This window comes from Aegilops tauschii, chromosome 4 (assembly GCF_002575655.3).
Source record: "Aegilops tauschii subsp. strangulata cultivar AL8/78 chromosome 4, Aet v6.0, whole genome shotgun sequence".
NCBI classification, from domain to species: domain Eukaryota; kingdom Viridiplantae; phylum Streptophyta; class Magnoliopsida; order Poales; family Poaceae; genus Aegilops; species Aegilops tauschii.
This window is the reverse complement of record NC_053038.3, coordinates 359,329,658-359,351,240: the sequence shown is the minus strand read 5'-3', so window position 1 is coordinate 359,351,240 and position 21,583 is coordinate 359,329,658. Positions and strand designations below refer to the sequence as shown.

General features: G+C 46.8%; 1 protein-coding gene across 1 annotated transcript; it reads right to left on the bottom strand.

The window, feature by feature from the left end:
- Positions 1-20,205: 20,205 nt before the first annotated feature.
- Positions 20,206-21,158, bottom strand: LOC109785264 (ATP synthase subunit b', chloroplastic). The gene has a single exon (XM_020343861.4). The coding sequence runs from the start codon at positions 21,010-21,012 to the stop codon at positions 20,377-20,379; it is 636 nt and encodes a 211-aa protein (XP_020199450.1). The 5' UTR covers positions 21,013-21,158; the 3' UTR covers positions 20,206-20,376.
- Positions 21,159-21,583: the final 425 nt, after the last annotated feature.

The following is a 21,583-nucleotide window of genomic DNA, read 5'->3' as shown; positions in this document are numbered from 1 at the left end:
CCATATGGTTGTCGCTTTATTGTATGAAATGCAATCGCCATGTAATTGCTTTACTTTATCACTAAGCGGTAGCGATAGTCGTAGAAGCAATAGTTGGCGAGACGACAACGATGCTACGATGGAGATCAGGGTGTCGCGCCGGTGACGATGGTGATCATGACGGTGCTTTGGAGATGAAGTTCAAAGGCACAAGATGATGATGGCCATATCATATCACTTATATCGATTGCATGTGATGTTTATCTTTTATGCATCTTATTTTGCTTAGATCGACGGTAGCATTATAAGATGATATCTCACTAAATTTCAAGGTATAAGTGTTCTCCCTGAGTATGCACCGTTGCTACAGTTCTTCGTGCTGAGACACCACGTGATGATCGGGTGTGATAAGCTCTATGTTCACATACAACGGGTGCAAGCCAGTTTTGCACACGCAGAATACTCGGGTTAAACTTGAGGAGCCTTGCATATGCAGATATGGCCTCGGAACGCTTGAGACCGAAAGGTTGAGCGTGAATCATATAGTAGATATGATCAACATAGTGATGTTCACCATTGAAAACTACTCCATCTCACGTGATGATCGGACATGGTTTAGTTTATTTGGATCGTGATCACTTAGATTATTAGAGGGATGTCTATCTAAGTGGGAGTTCTTAAGTAATATGATTAATTGAACTTTAATTTATCATGAACTTAGTACCTGATAGTATTTTGCATGTCTATGTTGTTGTAGATAGATGGCCCGTGTTGTTGTTCCGTTGAATTTTAATGTGTTCCTTGAGAAAGCAAAGTTAAAAGATGATGGTAGCAATTACACAGACTGGGTCTGTAACTTCAGGATTATCCTCATTGCTGCACAAAAGAATTACGTCCTGGAAGCACCGCTGGGTGCTAGGCCTGCTGCAGATGCAACTGACGACGTTAAGAACGTCTGGCAGAGCAAAGCTGATGACTACTCGATAGTTCAGTGTGCCATGCTTTACGGCTTAGAACCGGGACTTCAACGATGTTTTGAACGTCATGGAGCATATGAGATGTTCCAGGAGTTGAAGTTAATATTTCAAGCAAATGCCCGGATTGAGATATATGAAGTCTCCAATAAGTTCTACAGCTGCAAGATGGAGGAGAATAGTTATGTCAGTGAACATATACTCAAAATGTCTGGGTATAGTAATCACTTGATTCAACTGGGAGTTAATCTTCCTGATGATAGTGTCATTGACAGAATTCTTCAATCACTGCCACCAAGCTACAAGAGCTTCGTGATGAACTATAACATGCAAGGGATGGATAAGACAATTCCCGAGCTCTTCGCGATGCTAAAGGCTGCGGAGGTAGAAATCAAGAAGGAGCATCAAGTGTTGATGGTCAACAAGACCACCAGTTTCAAGAAAAAGGGTAAAGGGAAGAAGGGGAACTTCAAGAAGAACGGCAAGCAAGTTGTTGCTCAAGTGAAGAAGCCCAAGTCTGGACCTAAGCCTGAGATTGAGTGCTTCTACTGCAAACAGACTGGTCACTGGAAGCGGAACTGCCCCAAGTATTTGGCGGATAAGAAGGATGGCAAGGTGAACAAAGGTATATGTGATATACATGTTATTGATGTGTACCTTACTAATGCTCGCAGTAGCACCTGGGTATTTGATACTGGTTCTGTTGCTAATATTTGCAAATCGAACCAGGGGCTACGGATTAAGCGAAGATTGGCTAAGGACGAGGTGACGATGTGCGTGGGAAATGGTTCCAGAGTCGATGTGATCGTCATCGGCATGCTGCCTCTACATCTACCTTCGGGATTAATTATAGACCTAAATAATTGTTATTTGGTGCGAGCGTTGAGCATGAACATTATATCTGGATCTTGTTTGATGCGAGACGGTTATTCAGTTAAATCAGAGAATAATGGTTGTTCTATTTATATGAGTAATATCTTTTATGGTCATGCACCCTTGAAGAGTGGTCTATTTATATTGAATCTTGATAGTAGTGATACACATATTCATAATATTGAAGCCAAAAGATGCAGAGTTGATAATGATAGTGCAACATATTTGTGGCACTGCCGTTTAGGTCATATTGGTGTAAAGCGCATGAAGAAACTCCATTCTGATGGGCTTTTCGAATCACTTGATTATGAATCACTTGGTACTTGCGAACCATGCCTCATGGGCAAGATGACTAAGACTCCGTTCTCCGGAACAATGGAGCGAGCAATAGACTTGTTGGAAATAATACATACTGATGTATGTGGTCCGATGAGTGTTGAGGCTAGCGGCAGGTATCGTTATTTTCTGACCTTCACAGATGATTTGAGCAGATATGGGTATATCTACTTGATGAAACATAAGTCTGAAACATTTGAAAAGTTCAAAGAATTTCAGAGTGAAGTGGAAAATCATCGTAACAAGAAAATAAAGTTTCTACGATCTGATCGCGAAGACGAATATTTGAGTTACGAGTTTGGTCTTCATTTGAAACGATGCGGAATAGTTTCGCAACTCACGCCACCCGGAACACCACAACGTAATGACGTGTCCGAACGTCGTAACCGCACTTTATTAGACATGGTGCGATCTATGATGTCTCTTACTGATTTACCGCTATCGTTTTGGGGTTATGCTTTAGAGACGGCTGCATTCACGTTAAATAGGGCACCGTCTAATGCGTTGAGACGACGCCTTCTGAACTGTGGTTTGGCAAGAAACCAAAGTTGTCGTTTCTTAAAGTTTGGGGCTGCGATGCTTATGTGAAAAAGCTTCAACCTGATAAGCTCGAACCCAAATCGGAGAAATGTGTCTTCATAGGATACCCAAAGGAGACTGTTGGGTACACCTTCTATCACAGATCCGAAGGCAAGACATTCGTTGCTAAGAATGGATCCTTTCTAGAGAAGGAGTTTCTCTCGAAAGAAGTGAGTGGGAGGAAAGTAGAACTTGATGAGGTAACTGTACCTGCTCCCTTATTGGAGAGTAGTTCATCACAGAAATCTGTTCCTGTGACTTCTACACCAATTGGTGAGGAAGTTAATGATGATGATCATGTAACATCATATCAAGTTACTACTGAACATCGTAGGTCAACCAGAGTAAGCTCCACACCAGAGTGGTACGGTAATCCTATTCTGGAGGTCATGTTACTAGACCATGACGAACCTACGAACTATGAGGAAGCGATGATGAGCCCAGATTCCGCAAAATGGCTTGAGGCTATGAAATCTGAGATGGGATCCATGTATGAGAACAAAGTGTGGACTTTGGTTGACTTACCCGATGATCGGCAAGCCATCGAGAATAAATGGATCTTCAAGAAGAAGACTGACGCTGACGGTAATGTTACTGTCTACAAAGCTTGACTTTTTGCGAAAGGTTTTCGACAAGTTCAAGGAGTTGACTACGATGAGACTTTCTCACCCGTAGCGATGCTTAAGTCTGTCTGAATCATGTTAGCAATTGCCGCATTTTATGATTATGAAATTTGGCAAATGGATGTAAAGACTGCATTCCTGAATGGGTTTCTGGAAGAAGAGTTGTATATGATTCAACCTGAAGGTTTTATTGGTCCAAAGGATGCAAACAAAGTGTGCAAGCTCCAGCGATCCATCTATGGACTGGTGCAAGCATCTCGGAGTTGGAACAAACATTTTGATAGTGTGATCAAAGCATATGGTTTTATACAGACTTTTGGAGAAGCCTGTATTTACAAGAAAGTGAGTGGGAGCTCTGTAGCATTTCTAATATTATATGTGGATGACATATTGTTGATTGGAAATGATATAGAATTTCTGGATAGCATAAAAGGATACTTGAATAAGAGTTTTTCGATGAAAGACCTCAGTGAAGCTGCTTATATATTGGGCATCAAGATTTATAGAGATAGATCAAGACGCCTAATTGGACTTTCACAAAGCACATACCTTGATAAAGTTTTGAAGAAGTTCAAAATGGATCAAGCAAAGAAAGGGTTCTTGCCTGTGTTACAAGGTGTGAAGTTGAGTCAGACTCAATGCCCGACCACTGCAGAAGATAGAGAGAAAATGAAAGATGTTCCCCATGCTTCAGCCATAGGCTCTATCATGTATGCAATGCTGTGTACCAGACCTGATGTGTGCCTTGCTATTAGTTTAGCAGGGAGGTACCAAAGTAATCCAGGAGTGGATCACTGGACAGCGGTCAAGAACATCCTGAAATACCTGAAACGGACTAAGGATATGTTTCTCGTTTATGGAGGTGACAAAGAGCTCGTTGTAAATGGCTACGTCGATGCAAGCTTTGACATTGATCCGGATGACTCTAAGTCACAAACCGGATACACGTTTATATTGAACGGTGGAGCTGTCAGTTGGTGCAGTTCTAAGCGAAGCATCGTGGCGGGATCTACATGTGAAGCGGAATACATAGCTGCTTCGGAAACAGCAAATGAAGGAGTCTGGATGAAGGGGTTCATATCCGATCTTGGTGTCATACCTAGTGCATCGGGTCCAATGAAAATCTTTTGTGACAATACTGGAGCTATTGCCTTGGCGAAAGAATCCTGATTTCACAAGAGAACCAAGCACATCAAGAGGCGCTTCAATTCCATCCGCGATCTAGTCAAGGAGGGAGACATAGAAGTTTGCAAAATACATACGGATCTGAATGTTGCAGACCCGTTGACTAAGCCTCTTCCACGAGCAAAACATGATCAGCACCAAGACTCCATGGGTGTTAGAATCATTACTGTGTAATCTAGATTATTGACTCTAGTGCAAGTGGGAGACTGAAGGAAATGTGCCCTAGAGGCAATAATAAAGTTGTTATTTATATTTCCTTATATCATGATAAATGTTTATTATTCATGCTGGAATTGTATTAACCGGAAACTTAGTACATGTGTGAATACATAGACAAACAGAGTGTCACTAGTATGCCTCTACTTGACTAGCTCGTTGAATCAAAGATGGTTAAGTTTCCTAGCCATAGACATGAGTTGTCATTTGATCAATGGGATCACATCATTAGAGAATGATGTGATTGACTTGACCCATTCCGTTAGCTTAGCATTCGATCGTTTAGTATATTGCTATTGCTTTCTTCATGACATATACATGTTCCTATGACTATGAGATTATGCAACTCCCGAATACCGGAGGAACACTTTGTGTGCTACCAAACGTCACAACATAACTGGGTGATTACAAAGGTGCTCTACAGGTGTCTCCGATGGTACTTGTTGAGTTGGCATAGATCGAGATTAGGATTTGTCACTCCGATTGTCGGAGAGGTATCTCTGGGCCCTCTCGGTAATACACATCACTATAAGCCTTGCAAGCAATGCAAGTAATGAGTTAGTTGCGGGATGATGTATTACGGAACGAGTAAAGAGACTTGCCGGTAACGAGATTGAACTAGGTATTGAGATATCGACGATCGAATCTCGGGCAAGTAACATACCGATGACAAAGGGAACAACGTATGTTGTTATGCGGTTTGACCGATAAAGATCTTCGTAGAATATGTAGGAGCCAATATGAGCATCCAGGTTCCGCTATTGGTTATTGACCGGAAATGAGTCTCGGTCATGTCTACATAGTTCTCGAACCCGTAGGGTCCGCACGCTTAACATTCGGTGATGATCGGTATCATGAGTTTATGTGATTTGATGTACCAAAGGAAGTTCGGAGTCCCGGATGTGATCATGGACATAACGAGAAGTCTCGAAATGATCGAGACATAAAGATTGATATATTGGATGGCTATATTCGGACACCGGAAGTGTTCCGGGTGGTTTCGGAGAAAACCGGAGTGCCGGAGGGGTTACCGGAACCCCCCCGGGGAAGTATTGGGCCTTAGTGGGCCTGAGGGGAGAGAGAGGGCAGCAGCCCAGGAGGTGGTGCGCCCCCTCCCATGAGGAGTCCGAATGGGACTAGGTGAAGGGGGCGCGGCCCCTCTTTCCCTCTCCCTCTCCCTCTCTTTCCTTCCCCCTTCCCTCTTCCTAGTTGGACTAGGAAAGGGGAGTCCTACTCCTACTAGGAGGAGGATTCCCCCCTCCTTGGCGCGCCCCAAGGGCCGGCCGGCCTCCCCGTTGCTCCTTTATATACGGGGCAGGGGCACCCTATAAAACACAAGTTGATTGTTCCAAGCCGTGTGCGGTGCCCCCCTCCACCATAATCCACCTCGATCATATCGTAGCGGTGCTTAGGCGAAGCCCTGCGTCTGTAGCAACATCATCACCGTCATCACGCCGTCGTGCTGACGAAACTCTCCCGTGAAGCTCTGCTGGATCGGAGTTCGTGGGACGTCATCGAGCTGAACGTGTGCTGAACTCGGAGGTGCCGTGCGTTCGGTACTTGGATCGGTCGGATTGTGAAGACGTATGACTACATCAACCGCGTTCTCATAACGCTTCCGCTTACGGTCTACGAGGGTACATGGACAACACTCTCCCCTCTCGTTGCTATGCATCACCATGATCTTGCGTGTGCGTAGGAATTTTTTTGAAATTACAACGTTCCCCAACAAAGAGGACCAAGGCCACTATAAATAGGACTTAGCCACCACCATAGCGAGGCATCTCGGATCGGGCCCATTCCACCCTGACCACCTCACCAGCTCATCGAGCCCAAGAACACCTCACCTCCTGAGGCTGTTCCACCATTGTACTAGTTCATCCTCAGTCCCTCGAGGCAATCCACCACAAAGCTGGAGTAGGGTATTACACCGCAAGGTGGCCCGAACCAGGATAAATCCCTATGTCTCTTGTTCTTTGGGTTCGTCGAGCTAGGTCGTGGGATTGTTGAGCGGGCAGACTGGGGAGAGATTGTTCTTCGTGCGCACCCCAGAGTTCGAACCTCTCAAGGTTCTGCGGAACCGTGAATCCGACACACCCTATGTTATAACTGTTGCATGATGAATGCCATTTGACATAATTATCCATCGTTGATCCATTGCCTACAAGCTCGTCTCATATTGATCTTTGCTAAGTTACTTTTTCGTTGCCACTTTTACGATTGCAACAAAACTGCTACTGTTACTTTTGCCACTGTTACCGCTACTTCCTTACTACTTTGCTACTAAATATTTGCTGCGGATAATAAGTCTTTCAGGTGTGGTTGAATTGACAACTCAACTGCTAATACTCGAGAATATTCTTTTGCTCCTCTTGTGTCGAATCAATAAATTTGGGTTAAATACTCTACCCTCGAAAACTATTGTGATCCCCTATACTTGTGGGTTATCACCGAGTAAGTGGGTTGTTGCGTATGGGATAAAGAGGACTTGATACTTAATGCTATGGTTGGGTTTCACGACCTTAATGATCTTTAGTAGTTGCGGATGCTTGCTAGAGTTCCAATCATAAGTGCATATGATCCAAGTAGAGAAAGTATGTTAGCTCATGCCTCTCCCTCATATAAAATTACAAGAATGATTACCGGTACTTGTTATCGATTGCCTAGGGACAAATGACTTTCTTGTTGACAAAGCTATCCACTTTTATTACCTTACAATTTATTCGTAGTTTTATTCTCGCAAAGTACTCGTAGTTTTATTCTTGCAAAGTAGTTTCATACTTGTTCTAGGTAAAGCAAACGTCAAGTGTGTGTAGAGTTGTATCAGTGGTCGATAGAACTTGAGGGAATATTTGTTCTGCCTTTAGCTCCTCGTTGGGTTCGACACTCTTTTTTATCGAAGAAGGCTACAAACGATCCCCTATACTTGTGGGTTATCAAGGTACTCCACAGATTCCCATGGAGAGCTGATCCTCCAGGGTTTGGCATCAAGTTGGATCTCGGAGTAGTAGTGATTGGATTTTTCAGATTCGATTCGAGAGATGTCGGAAGAAGTTGAATTTTTTGTCCCATCTCATCGCCAACATCGAAGATCTCATGGAGGTCCTCGAAGGAGCCACTAAGGAGGCAAAAGACACGAAAGAGGAAGTCGGTGAGTTTGCGGACAACTGACTGCCAGCAACGGTGCCTTTATGCAAGTGGCAGGCGACTTTGACCTACGATTGCTACATGTGGAGACACCAAACGCCAGCCGAGGCAACGACAATGGCCCCGTGATGACCTCGATCACAATCCCAAGAGGAAGAACCAACCGCATGATGAACCACGCGACGAGAGAGGGTACCTCTGTCGATGAGCGAATTAGGCCCCTACGACGAGGACATACTAAATGAATCACTGGGCAGTCCCTGACACGATGAGGCTAGTTTGAAGCTGCCCAAGTAAGCGCGTAAGGTAGCCAAGGACGACAATCGGTTGCTCAGGAAAATTCAGAACATCAAGGATCGCTGATAGCAAGTCCTCCAATATGAGGAGAACCTAAAGGATGATCACAAGTGCACGGTGGCCAAGAAGGTGTTGGGGAATGCAGTAATTCAAAAAAATTCCTACAATCACGCAAGATCTATCTAGGAGATGCATAGCAACGAGATGGGAGAGTGTGTCCACGTACCCTTGTAGACCGAAAGCATAAGTGTTTAGTTAATGCGGTTGATGTAGTCAAACGTCTTCACCATCCAACCGATCCAAGTACCGAATGTGCGGCACCTCTGTGTTCAGCACACGTTCAGCTCGATGACGTCCCTCGAGCTCTTGATCCACTAGAGGGTCGAGGGAGAGTTTCGTCAGCACGACGGCGTGGCGACGGTGTTGACGATGTGATCCGCGCAGGGCTTCTCCTAAGCACTACGACAATATGACTGAGGTGGTAAACTGTGGAGGGGGGCACCGCACATGGCTAAGAAACAATTGTTGTGCCTCTGGGGTGCCCCCTGGCCACTTATATAAAGGAGGGGGAGAGAGACCGGCAGCCAGGAGGGGCGTTCCATGGGGGAAGTCCTACTTGGCCTCCTAGTCCAAGTAGGATTCGCCCCCCTCCTTTTCCTTTCTTCCATCGGAGGGGATAGGAAGGAGAGGGAGAGGGAAAGGGAAGGAGGGCGCCGCCCCCTCCTCCTTGTCCTATTCAGACTCCCAAGGAGGGGGGCGCGCGGCCACCCCCGCGGGCTTCCCTCTCTCTCCCTTAGGCCCATGTTGGCCCAACAATTCCCCGGGGGGTTCCGGTAACCCCTCGGTACTCCGAAAAAACACCCGAATCACTCGGAACCATTCCGATATCTGAATACTACCTTCCAATATATGAATCTTTACCTCTCGACCATTTCGAGACTCCTTGTCATGTCTGTGATCTTATCCGGGACTCCGAACAAACTTCGGTCACCAAAACACATAACTCATAATACAAATCGTCATCGAACGTTAAGCGTGCGGACCCTATGGGTTCGAGAACTATGTAGGCATGACCGAGACACATCTCCGGTCAATAACCAATAGCGGAACCTGGATGCTCATATTGGCTCCTACATATTCTATGAAGATCTTTATCGGTCAAACCGCATAACAACATATGTTATTCCCTTTGTCATCGGTATGTTACTTGCCCGAGATTCGATCGTCGGTATCATCATACCTAGTTCAATCTCGTTACCGGCAAGTCTCTTTACTCGTTCCGTAATGCATCATCCCGTAACTAACTCTAGCCACATTGCTTGCAAGGCTTATAGTGATGTGCATTACCAAGAGGGCCCAGAGATACCTCTCCGATACACAGAGTGACAAATCCTAATCTCGATCTATGCCAACTCAACAAACACCTTCGGAGACACCTGTAGAGCATCTTTATAATCACCCAGTTACGTTGTGACGTTTGATAGCACACAAAGTGTTCCTCTGGTATTCGGGAGTTGCATAATCTCATAGTCAGAGGAATATGTATAAGTCATGAAGAAAGCAATAGCAATAAAACTAAACGATCATTATGCTAAGCTAACGGATGGGTCTTGTCCATCACATTATTCTCTAATGATGTGATCCCGTTCATCAAATGACAACACATGTATATGGTTAGGAAACTTAACGATCTTTGATTAACGAGCTAGTCAAGTAAAGGCATACTAGGGACACTCTGTTTGTCTATGTATTCACACATGTACTAAGTGTCCGATTAATACAATTATAGCATGAATAATAAACATTCATCATGATATAAGGAAATATAAATAACAACTTAATTATTGCCTCTAGGGCATATTTCCTTCAGAAGGCGTCGGTCGGGCACGGGTGGAACTTGATACACGACTTGGATGTCGTCGCAAATGACTGTGTGTTCTTTGAGAGCGCCGATCCGCCATGACGGTCGGCGAGCCAACAAGGGCAAAAACGCTCCATAGGTGGCAGGACACCATACCGAGAACCACGCTAAGACATCGTGTAACGTGAGCAGCTCGGCCTCCCAACGTAGGGAGAAGTCGAGCTCTTGTCCGAAGGAGCAGTGCCCAACATTGCGCGAGGACGACGCTCCTTGGATGATCTACCAGTCTAAGCTCTACAATCCTCTATGAACATGCAATCTCTATGTGAGTAACAACTGTTGGAAATATCCCTAGAGGTAGTAATAAAGATGTTATGATCATATTTCCTTGTTTATGATAAATGTTTATTATCCATGCTATAATTGTATTGATCCGAAACTTAGGGCCCGTTCGGATTCACTCCACTCCACAACTCTACTCTGGGAGCCGGCGGAGCTGACCCGAATGCTGCAACTCCATGGAGTCGACGGAGCGGAGCGGAGCGATCTGCAGATGAAAATCGCAGTGCTGGGAATGAGCTGCTCCGTAGATCCTGGAAACGGAGGAGTTCTTCAAATTTACAGCACACTGCCACTGATAAGTTGCGTACCGCTTCGTTCATGTTATGCCTCTCGTGCCTTTTCTGTCCTACCACACCCCCTCCGTATGGGCCCTAGGCCAGATTGGGCTTTCAGCCCATCTCATAAACTGGAGTGGAGCGAACAGGCCGAACACTTTCCTCGCTCCCACGATCGATGGAGGAGCTGGAGCTCGCTTGGAGGAGCCGGAGCATAGGATTTCGTGGAGCCAGTGGAGTACCGAACAGGCTCTTAAATACATGTGTGGATACATAAACGAATACCGTGTCCCTAGTAAGCCTCTACTAGACTAGTTCATTGATTAAAGATGGTTAAGGTTTCCTAACCATAGACATGAGTTGTCATTTACTAACAGGATTACATCATTAGGAGAGTGATGTGATGGACAAGAGCCAACCGTAAGCTTAGCATCTGATCGTGTCACCAAGTTCAATTTGCCATAGCTTTCATAATGTCAAGTATTTGTTCCTTAGACCATGAGATCAGGCCACTCCCGAATATACCGGAAGAATAATTTTCGGTTATCAAAGGTCACTTCATAACTGGGTGACCATAAGGGTACTCTTCAGGTATCTTGGAAAGTATTTGTTGGGTTGCATGGATCGAGACTGGGATTTGTCGCTCCATGTGACAGAGAGATATCTCTGAGCCCGCTCAGTAATACAACATCGTGAATAGGTTGCAAGCATGTGACTAATGAGTTTAGTCACGGGGATCTTGTATTACAGAATGATTAAAGAGACTTGCTGGTTACGAGATTGAACTAGGTATGGAGATATCGACTATCGAATCTTGGGCAAGTAACATATCGCCGGCAAAGGGAATTATATACGAGATTAACTGAATCCTCGACGTCGTGGTTCAAACAGATAAAGATCTTTATTGAATATGTGGGAGTCAATATGGGCATCCAGGTCCTGCTATTGATTATTGATCGGAGAGGTGTCTCGGTCATGTCTACATGATTCTCGAACCCGCAGGGTCACACACTTAACGTTCGGTAACGCTAAGGTAGTATTGGATATTAATAATGGCAAGACTGAATATTGTTTGAAGTCCCGGATGGGATCCAGTTCATCACAAGGGGCTCTTGAATGGTCAGGAGGTAAAAGATTTATATATGTGAAGTCATATTCAGGGTTCCAGAAAATGTTCAGGATATTTCGGTATTGTACCGGGAAGGTTCTAGAAGGTTTCGGAGTGGGGCCCACCTGCATGGGGACCTACATGGACGTGGGTAGTGGGGAAAGGCTCCTGGACTAGGCACACCAAGACCCCCCTAAAAGGAATAATAAAGATCCCTAAAAAGAGGGGATCACGGTCGATGGGGAAGGAAAGGAGAGATTTCCTTCCTCTCCCCCTTGGGCAACGACCCGCTTGGGGAGCAAGCCTCCCAGCCCTCCCACACCTATATAAAGGGGGGAGGTGTAGGGGGCAGCAACCCTTCCATCCCTGGGCGCCTCTCCCTCACGTTACTCCTCCTCCTCCGCTTAGCGCTTGGCGAAGCCCTGGCGGTGTTCCGCTCCCACCACCACCAACATGCCGTCATGCCGGCCTAGATCCCATCTACCTCTCCACCCTCCCTTGCTGGATCAAGAAGGCAGAGACGTCACTGAGCCGTACGTGTGCACATCTCGGAGGTGTCGTCCGTTCGGCGCTGGATCGGATTGGATCACGAAGGGAGTACGACTACTGTCGTGGAACTGTCACGGCAGATGTCCTAGTGTGAGGACTTAGTCATGAGGCCAACGCATCTATGCGGTAGCTTGAGAGGGGTTGGGCGGAATCGAGAGACGCAACACAAGACAAGGATTTAGACAGCTTCGGGCCCCGGGAAACATCATCCGGTAATAGCCCTACATGTTGTTTGTGGCTAGGTCTCATTATGATCATGAGAGAGTCGCCGGTAAGCCGGCTCTTTGTGTCTAGCCCTAGAGATTGTTTCTTGTTTCCCCCCTCCCGGAGAGCCCTGCCCCTCCTTATATAAGTTGGAGGGGCGGGTTACGTGTGGAATCCTAGTAGGACTAGGACTAGTCTATCTTTTCTTACAAGTTGAATACAAGTCCGGGTCTTGCTTCCTCGTAAAGGAAATATTCATCATCCCTTTCCTCTTAAAGCCGGCCCATCATAAACGTGAGCCGGCCTTCTAGGCCTTGGGCCTTGTCATCCATCTGAAACACCCGCCGGGTCACCAATGAGTCTTCAGTCTCGTGAATCGTCACACCAGTGAACCGCCAGACACATGAATCGCCAATCTTCTGGGGGTTGCCAATGAAACGCCAAGTCCGGCCGGGCCATATATCCGGCCGGGTCATACCGCGGGGTATATCCCCGACATTAGCCCCCAGTTTAATTTGGATTTATCCATGTTAAACTAATCTGCAATATAAACACAAGAACAAATTTGACAGGTTGTGCTCCGGGTTAAATATTCTTGCAAGCCGGCACCTGATCATCCTTAAGTCCTTGACATTTTCTCCTGGAATATCCGGGTCAATAGGCCAGCTTCATAATCCATTTGCTGACATTGGCTCTTTATTATATGAAATAATCCATTTGAGTCGGTTTCCAAAACTCCGGCTTAATAAACATCTTAGACTCAAGATTCATCTGGTGACCCGCCAGTTTAAAGATGTAGAGGCTGGCTAGTTATAATTGCCAAAATTATCGTCTTGTAAATATTGATAACACCGGGTCATAACTGTTGTCGACGCCGGGTCATTATTATTGGTGACACCGGGTCATGCTTGTTGCAAACACCGGGTCAATCCGGTCTGCTCCAAACTGAGAATTTGAAGATTTTTCTCCCTTATATGCATATCACCTGTAGCCCCCAAGTCCTAAGAGGAGAACATAGTGATAACTTAAGACTTGCTTCAATATAAGTGTTGCAACCTTGAAGAAAACCGGGTTATTCATCTCAATCATTAGTCATAAACTGAATATTCCACATATGTAGTCCCCAAGTGTCGGGTTGTCATGCTTGCAGCAACCTGGGACTTGTATTTGCCTTATGCTCATAAAAACTTCAACCAGTGTAGCCCCCAAGGGCCGGGTCATTATATAATAATGAGCAGGGACTTTGTAAATATGATCATGTAAACTTGACTAGCAACGTGCAGCCCCCAAGGGCCGGGTCAGTAAGATATTACTGAGCTGGGACTTTGTATATGATTCATTGATAATAACAGCATATGATGTAATCTCCACCATGGGGCTTGAATCCACGTCCACAAGGTTAAGAGCTTTGTACTCTACAAACTGAGTAATGGATCTTTCAATATAATAGATTAAGGCTTGTGTACCTTGAATTTTTGACAGGAGCAATTGGTAGCCCCCAAGGGCCGGCTCATTACAATGTGGTGAGTCGAGTCTTCAATAAGTTGAGCAAAAAATGTCTTTACATTAGCCCCCAAGTGCATGGTGCATGCTGGCAGCGACATGGGACTTGCATATTTGATGTGATCTCAATTTAAATAATGTAGCCCCCAAGTGCCGGGTCGTAAGCCTGCAGCGACTCGGGACTATTCTTTCCATTGTAGAATAAATCATATCCATTGATAAAATAATAGCCATTGCACCAAAGAGACTTTGAATACCTCATCTTTTGATAAGTCAATCCGGAGGTTAAATACCCGGTGGCTCTTGGCCAATGGCGATTTAATACGCTTCCATTGTAAGCCAGAATTTATACAACCCGGCGGCTTATAGCCTTTGAGAAAATCAAGAATTGATAACCCTTTTGAGACACCAATTTCAATCTTTGATGATGGGCTTGAATTTAATCATTTATGTAAGTCATAGCTCTGTAAATCCTGCAGAGTTTAAACAACATATGCCCTGACGACTTAACGTAAAAAACCAGGGCGTATAACCACCCAAATGTAGTCTTATCCTGCACATAATTAGATCACAAGATCCCTTGGCGGTTTACCGCAGGGCGGGTCATAATATCTCACATATAACCACTGTGATTTTGAATTTATACTGCCGGTTTACATGACCTGTGCAGTAAGGGTGTAACCCAATCCTTAGAAGCCAAACCTTCCAAGTATTAATATTGTCATATGCTGGCGACTTGTTCGTCGAAAGCCAGGGTGGGTTAATAGAAACCACATATATATATATATGCTTCAGATATGAGCAAAAAGCTTCAAATAAAATCCAAAAATTGTTTGCCAAAAAAAACTTCAAAAAATTTGAGGCTTCTGATTCGAATACGATCAGAAAACCGTCCCAAAGGGGTTAAGCTAAGATTCGAATACGATCATATAGCCCCCAGTGGCTTTGGCGTTGCCGATCAAGGGGTACCGACAGCTATGTTCTCTTTGGTTCGAATACGACCTATGTTTGAACAGGAAGCCCCCAAATGACCTTGAGAGTTGTTTAACAACGCTGATTCGAATACGATCCACGTCGGTTCCCAAAAGGGGTTGAGCTATGATTCGAATACGATCAAGAAGCCCCCTAGTGAGCTCGGCAGTGTGCCGATCAAGAGGGTACCGACAGCTATGTTCTCTTTGGTTCGAATACGACCTATGTTTGAACAGGAAGCCCCCTAGTGATCATGAGAATATTTAACGACTCTGATTCGAATACGATCAGGGTCACACCTAAAGGGTTAAGCTAAATTCGAATACGATCAGCTCCCAATGGTCATTAAAGCAGGGTACCTATGTTTGGGTTGTGCTTTGTAACTGACTCTTTTTGGTCCCTTTAATTTTTCCTGAGAACTCGAACTTTCGCGAGAGATAAATTCTTTTTGAACCGGAAAAACCGGATATTGAGAGTTCCAAAGCTTTGTGATAAACAAATTTACCTTGAACCGGATTCTGACCCGGATTTGAGAGCTTCAAAACTTTGTGGCAGATAAATTTCCCTTGAACCGGATATTTAAGAGCTTCAGTGCTTTGTGGGAGATGTCAAGTCTCTTGAGCTGGATCTAAACCGGAATACTTCTTTTTAAGCCGGAAATTTTCTGACGGCCTTTAAACTTTTTACCAATATGGCGGTAGCCTCCGGGACCGGGTTATTTTTCCCTCCAATGACCCGGAGTTCTTGAATGCAGTGAAACCGACCAATGCTGCTGAGTCATATCATTGTAGCCCCCGAGTCTCAAGACGACTCAAGGAGTTGGCTTTGAGATTCTCCATATTGACCATAGCATAAGGTGTATATCATTGGTGTTGATAGCGCGATGTGAATCCACAGAAGGTTGAGGTGACTGCGGCGGGTTATAAATGATCCGTATGAGCCGTGTCAGCAACTCGGCCAATGGTTTCTTCCAACTGGCTATTTGAAATTAACCAAACTGTAGTGGCGGCGACTTGCGTGCATGCCCATTGATCCATCCAGTGCAGACGGCGGTTGATGATAATTTGCCTCCAATTTGAAAGAAAACCGGGCTACCCAAGCTGTGACTTGCTTTATACTCAATAAACACCTTATGCAGACAGGTGCGGCCCGGTGTGTTGATGTAGACCAGGCCGCGAGAGGAGGATGGAAAGATGACCTCAGCATCAGAGGTGGCTCAAACAGATGAACCGGCTGCGGTGTTGTAAACCGGTGCGGACGGGCGAGTTAACCACATCGTTTTGATGTAGTAAACAATTGTCCTGCATCAACAATATTGCAGACCAAGACAAAGATAAACTGCTCTTTGACAAAAAATAATATGTACCAATAAAATATATTTTAGATGGATATCACCTGATGTGCCTGGCCGGAAATAATCCGCCATGAAAATTGATGATCGCTAGGTGAAGTTGAAGTCGCTCACGGGTGAACCGGCCGCAGCGTGGTAAACCGGTGCGGATGGGTGAGTCGGCCGCGACGTTTGTAAGCCGGCGCGGACAGCAAGTCGGCCACGGCGTTGTAAGCTGGCGCGGACACGTGAACCGGCGGTGAAGGCGGACGGGCGACTCATCCGTGACGTTGTAAGGTGGTGCGGACGGGCGAGTCGGCCGCGGCGTTGTAAGCCAATGCGGTCAAGAGAGTCGGCCGCGGTGTTGTAAGCCAATGCGGTCAAGAGAGTCGGCCGCGGCGTTGTAAGCCAGTGCGGTCGAGAGAGTCGGCCGCCGCGTTGGAAACGGCACAGACGCGGGCGCGGTCTTGGTGAGTTGATGTAGATCGAGTTGTACGGGCGGCGGCTCGCGCACACGCGTTCAACATCAAGTGGGTGCGTATGCCCGTTCATGATGATGCTTAACATGTACTTCATACACACAGCATGGCACCACCTTTATAACGAATATTGCCCTGCACATAAAAATGTACATACCGAAGTAATTGTTCTTTGATTAAAAATATGTACTAGAAATAGATAAACACAATAGCACCTGATATATTTTGTCAGATGAACACGGATGCTGGCATTAGTCAATGCTGGACAGCGTCAGACGAACGCCTAGACGTAGGTCTGATAAACAGTAGCACCCACGTGGCACAATGCATCTGCTGAATACAGCCGGCAGGCAAACTTCTCGGGCGTGTCATCTAATTTTTGATGTGATGGCTTGCCCCTTGTGACCACGTGAGAGCTTCCTTTCCTTTGGATTGTACTGCGAAAACTAGGTTCTTTCTCCCACGGGAGGCGACGGGAGAACGGGGCGATTCGGCCGTGGTATATGCAGCGGGTGTTTCAGTGCCTCGACGCGACGGCCTGTGCGGGAGCGAGTCAGAAGCGGACAGGCGGGCGACATGCGGTACGAGCATCCCGGCGCGGAGACTCGCGCAGAAGCGGAGGGGCGTCGGCTGCGACGACGGCACCGGCGGGTCGACAGATGCCGGCTGATGTTTAAACGCTGATTGAGACGCTTGTTAATGTTTGTAGCGCCTGGCCACCACAGGTGTGGATGTAGTAGCTTCCATAAAGCAGCGTGGTGGTACTTTGAAGTAATACTTTCCCTTCGGATCCCACATGGAGTATTTGATGTCTGTCGGTTCCTCAACGGCTTAACTGATTTGACCATTGTCAAGATACCATATTACTTAGCTTGATGGAAGTTGAATTGCCAGGTTCCTGGTCGCTTTTGCGTGTGACTGCTGCTGCCCTCTTTTTTCTTTTTACTCTGATCTGGTAGTATTCCTGGTGTTTACGTAGCCGTTGTACGGAGAACAAAAAACTGAACTAGAAGCAGTACTAGTTGTCAATCAAATCACTTTGGAATTGCTTCCGCGGTCGCTGACGGCCTGGTTGATCTGGGGGCCCAGCAGTAACTAGGCGGTTTGAAGCAGTAACACAGAAAACAACGGACGATGTGACAGCGACAGCAGCTTCAGAGTCCAAGTCGGAAACAGAGTCCTTGGACGACTCAGAGGGGATGCAGCGACTCATGGCACCAAGGTGGATCCGAAGACGAGATGAAGATAGCCACGGAGACGGCGCTCGAGCCCGTGGTTGAGGTGGCAAAGAACGAGGAACGTGCCCGCAAGGCAGCTGTCGGCGGCGCCGGGCCTTTCCCATGGAGAGCCGATGGCGGCTCATAGTAAAAGTGATTCACGGCAGAAACTACTAGTAGCGGCTTGGAACCCCTTGGCCATCTTGCTGACCGACCGGATGAACACCATAAAAAATTTCTGATCTTGATAGAAGCTGATGTAGATCCTTCCAAAACTGATTTTTCTTCATCCGGAAAAATTGCGGACCTCTCGAAACCTTAGCTAAGATCCCTCAAAGAACTCAACACCACCGTGCTGGGGCCCCACGGTGGGCGCCAACTGTCGTGGAACTGTCACGGCAGATGTCCTGGTGTGAGGACTTAGTCGTGAGGCCAACGCATCTATGCGGTGGCTTGAGAGGGGTTGGGCGGAATCGAGAGACGCAACACAAGACAAGGATTTAGACAACTTCGGGCCCTGGGAAACATCATCCGGTAATAGCCCTACATGCTGTTTGTGGCTAGGTCTCATTATGATCATGAGAGAGTCGCTGGTAAGCCGGCTCTTTGTGTCTAGCCCTAGAGATTGTTTCTTGTTCCCCCCTCTTGGAGAGCCCTGCCCCTCCTTATATAAGTTGGAGGGGCGGGTTACGTGTGGAATCCTAGTAGGACTAGGACTAGTCTATCTTTTCTTACAAGTTGAATACAAGTCCGGGTCTTGCTTCCTCGTAAAGGAAATATTCGTCATCCCTTTCCTCTTTAAGCCGTCCCATCATAAACGTGAGCCGGCCTTCTGGGCCTTGGGCCTTATCATCCATCTGAAACACCCGCCGGGTCACCAATGAGTCTTCAGGCTCGTGAATTGTCACACCAGTGAACCGCCAGACACATGAATCGCCAATCTTCTGGGGGTTGTCAATGAAACGCCAAGTCCGGCCGGGTCATGCCGCGGGGTATATCCCCGACAACTACGCCAACCACGATATTTAGATCATTAATGCTTTCGATCTACAAGGGTATGTAGACAACTCTCTCTCGTTGCTAGCATCTCCGTAGAATAGATCTTAGGTGTTTTGTAGGAATTTTTTTGTTTTCCATGCAACATTCCCCATCAACAACTAGTCAGTTGGTGTTGCCAAAACCCCTGACATTATGTTTTATGTTGTGAAAAATAAGAGTCCGCAATCAAACAAAGGATGTTTGATTTATAAGTTTTTGGTTCCGCTTACGAAGGCTGACAATTTACGCTTGTATGATAAGGTTCCTCGCGTGGGTTAGGAAAGCATGTGGATCCTGGAAACGAGGACCGTTAAATAAACCAACTCCTAAAGTAACATGCTACCCATTTTAAAATAGAATGGTATACTATAAGTATTGACGTACAGTGACATTTCATTGACCATTGCAACACCTTAGTTGGTATGTTATTTCTATTAAAAGTGGGCTTATGATGCTTGTTAACCTAATGATCAAGGGAAAGAATATTGAAATTGATCTCTAATTGTAACAACCAGAAAGAGAAAAGGTGGATACCTGGACGTATGTGCCCGAATAAGGGGCATCGTACCAACGACATGGTCTCGGTCCCGCCTCCATAGAACCTAGCATAAAAGGAAAAGGGTCCCCACCGTCAGAAACTAACTATCCACATGATAATGTAGGTTTCACCCCTAACGCCCGATCCTAGTGAGGTGCTAAAGGAGACGATGGTCGTCTACCACCGCCAACCACCACACATATTGCCGCCTTTGCTATAGGAGATCCGAAGTACTCTCTCCATCTGAAAAAGCTTGTTCCAAGTTTGCCTCTTAAATGGATGTATTTAGCGCTCAATTGATGCTAGATATATCCATTTGAGAGACATGCTTTTTCGGACAGAAGGAGTACGACCATGGGTTACACCGAGCAGGCATGGGACTTTACTCCGTACAGGTTCTTGCGAACCCTTCTCTGTTAATCATGTCGTAGGTGGTCTAGTGCTAGGCTAATGATTCTATTACGGTAATGCTAAAGAATAATGTCTAACAAGGGACAGTCTACTTTCGTACATTTTTGCCTTGGGTTCTCCCGGAAATGAATTGGGGATTAAAGGACCACTTAGATTCAGGACAGAGTAGTGTACAAAAGGATCATTCATTTATACCCGATCACAGAATGTTTGATTCAGTTACATTCTTAGGGGAGGCAGCCCAGTGGGCGTATACATTACACATCAAGAACTAGAAATCTTTACTATGAAACGGGGGGATTGCGCCGGCTGCTGCGCGCTGCGTGATCTACTAATGTTTTCACGCGGATGGGAGCACCTTCTTGACGATCTCGTCGCTGAGCGACACGATCTGCGCGTCCAGCGCCTTGATGGCCTCCTCCTTCTGCCCCTCGAGGCTCGCGAGCGCCTCCACGAGCTCTGCCTCCACGCGGCGGCGGCCCTCGTCGAGCTTCGCTTCCAGCTCCGTGGTCGTCTCCTTCTTCATCTTGTTGAGCGCCGCCGCGATCTCCGCGCGCGCCGCCTTGAGAATGGCCTGGGCCTGCTCCTCCAGCTGCCGCACCTCCTCGGAGGCGTCCTTGACGCCGCCGAGCTCCGCGCGGATCTTGGCGTCCCGCTCGTCCATGAACTTGCCCAGCGGCGAGAAGTAGAGCTTGTCCAGCGCCACCATCAGCAGCAGGAACTCGATCGTGATCGCCGGGAGCGTCAGGTTGAAGTCGAACAGCGCCGCCTTCTCCATCTCCACGGCCAGGGCCGGGAGAGGCACGGAGGCGACGGCCGCCGCAGCCGCCGTCGCGGCGAGCCCCGGGAGCTGCTTGAGGAAGGACCGAGGCTGCGGCCTGGGCGGCGGCGCGGAGCTGGAGGAGGCCGCGGGCTTGAGGAGCGCTCGGCGCGGGGAGCAGGAGGTGGTGGCTGCAGCCATCATAGCCGTCGCCATGGGTGGGTGAGCGGGAGGAGGAAGAGGCGCGGTGGTGAGTCGGGTTGTGGCCGTGTGGTGGGGAGAGCGGAGGCGGGCGGCTATCTATCCGAACGGGGTGGCCTGTGGTTTGCCAACCAACGGAGGCCACACGCTGCCGCTCGCGCTTGCTGCCACTAAACGCCTGCCGATATTATAACCTGTTTTGGGGCGTCGGTAAGGGCCCAATGGAGGCCCATGACCCAGTGCCAGGCTTTTAATGAGTTGGGCCTCTCTATGTTTTTTTTAAGACAAATAGTGTCGGGGAAAATCCTATTCGCCGCTCGCTGCGGCGAATTGTCGCTGTTTCGCAGAAGCGAGCGAGCGAACGTTCGGAGTTGGGCCGGCCCGTTTCAACGTTTGCACCGATACCGGTTTTGCGAACCTTCTCTGATGTTTCTAGCCGGTTTGTTACGGTTTTGGGAACGTTCTAGAAGGTTCCTGAACCGGATTTTTCTTTTTTAGTTTCTCTTTCGTTTTTCTCTTCTTTTTTGTATTTCCTGTTTCTTTTTTTACCTTATTCCACTTTTTTCTGGAATTTAAAAAATATTCG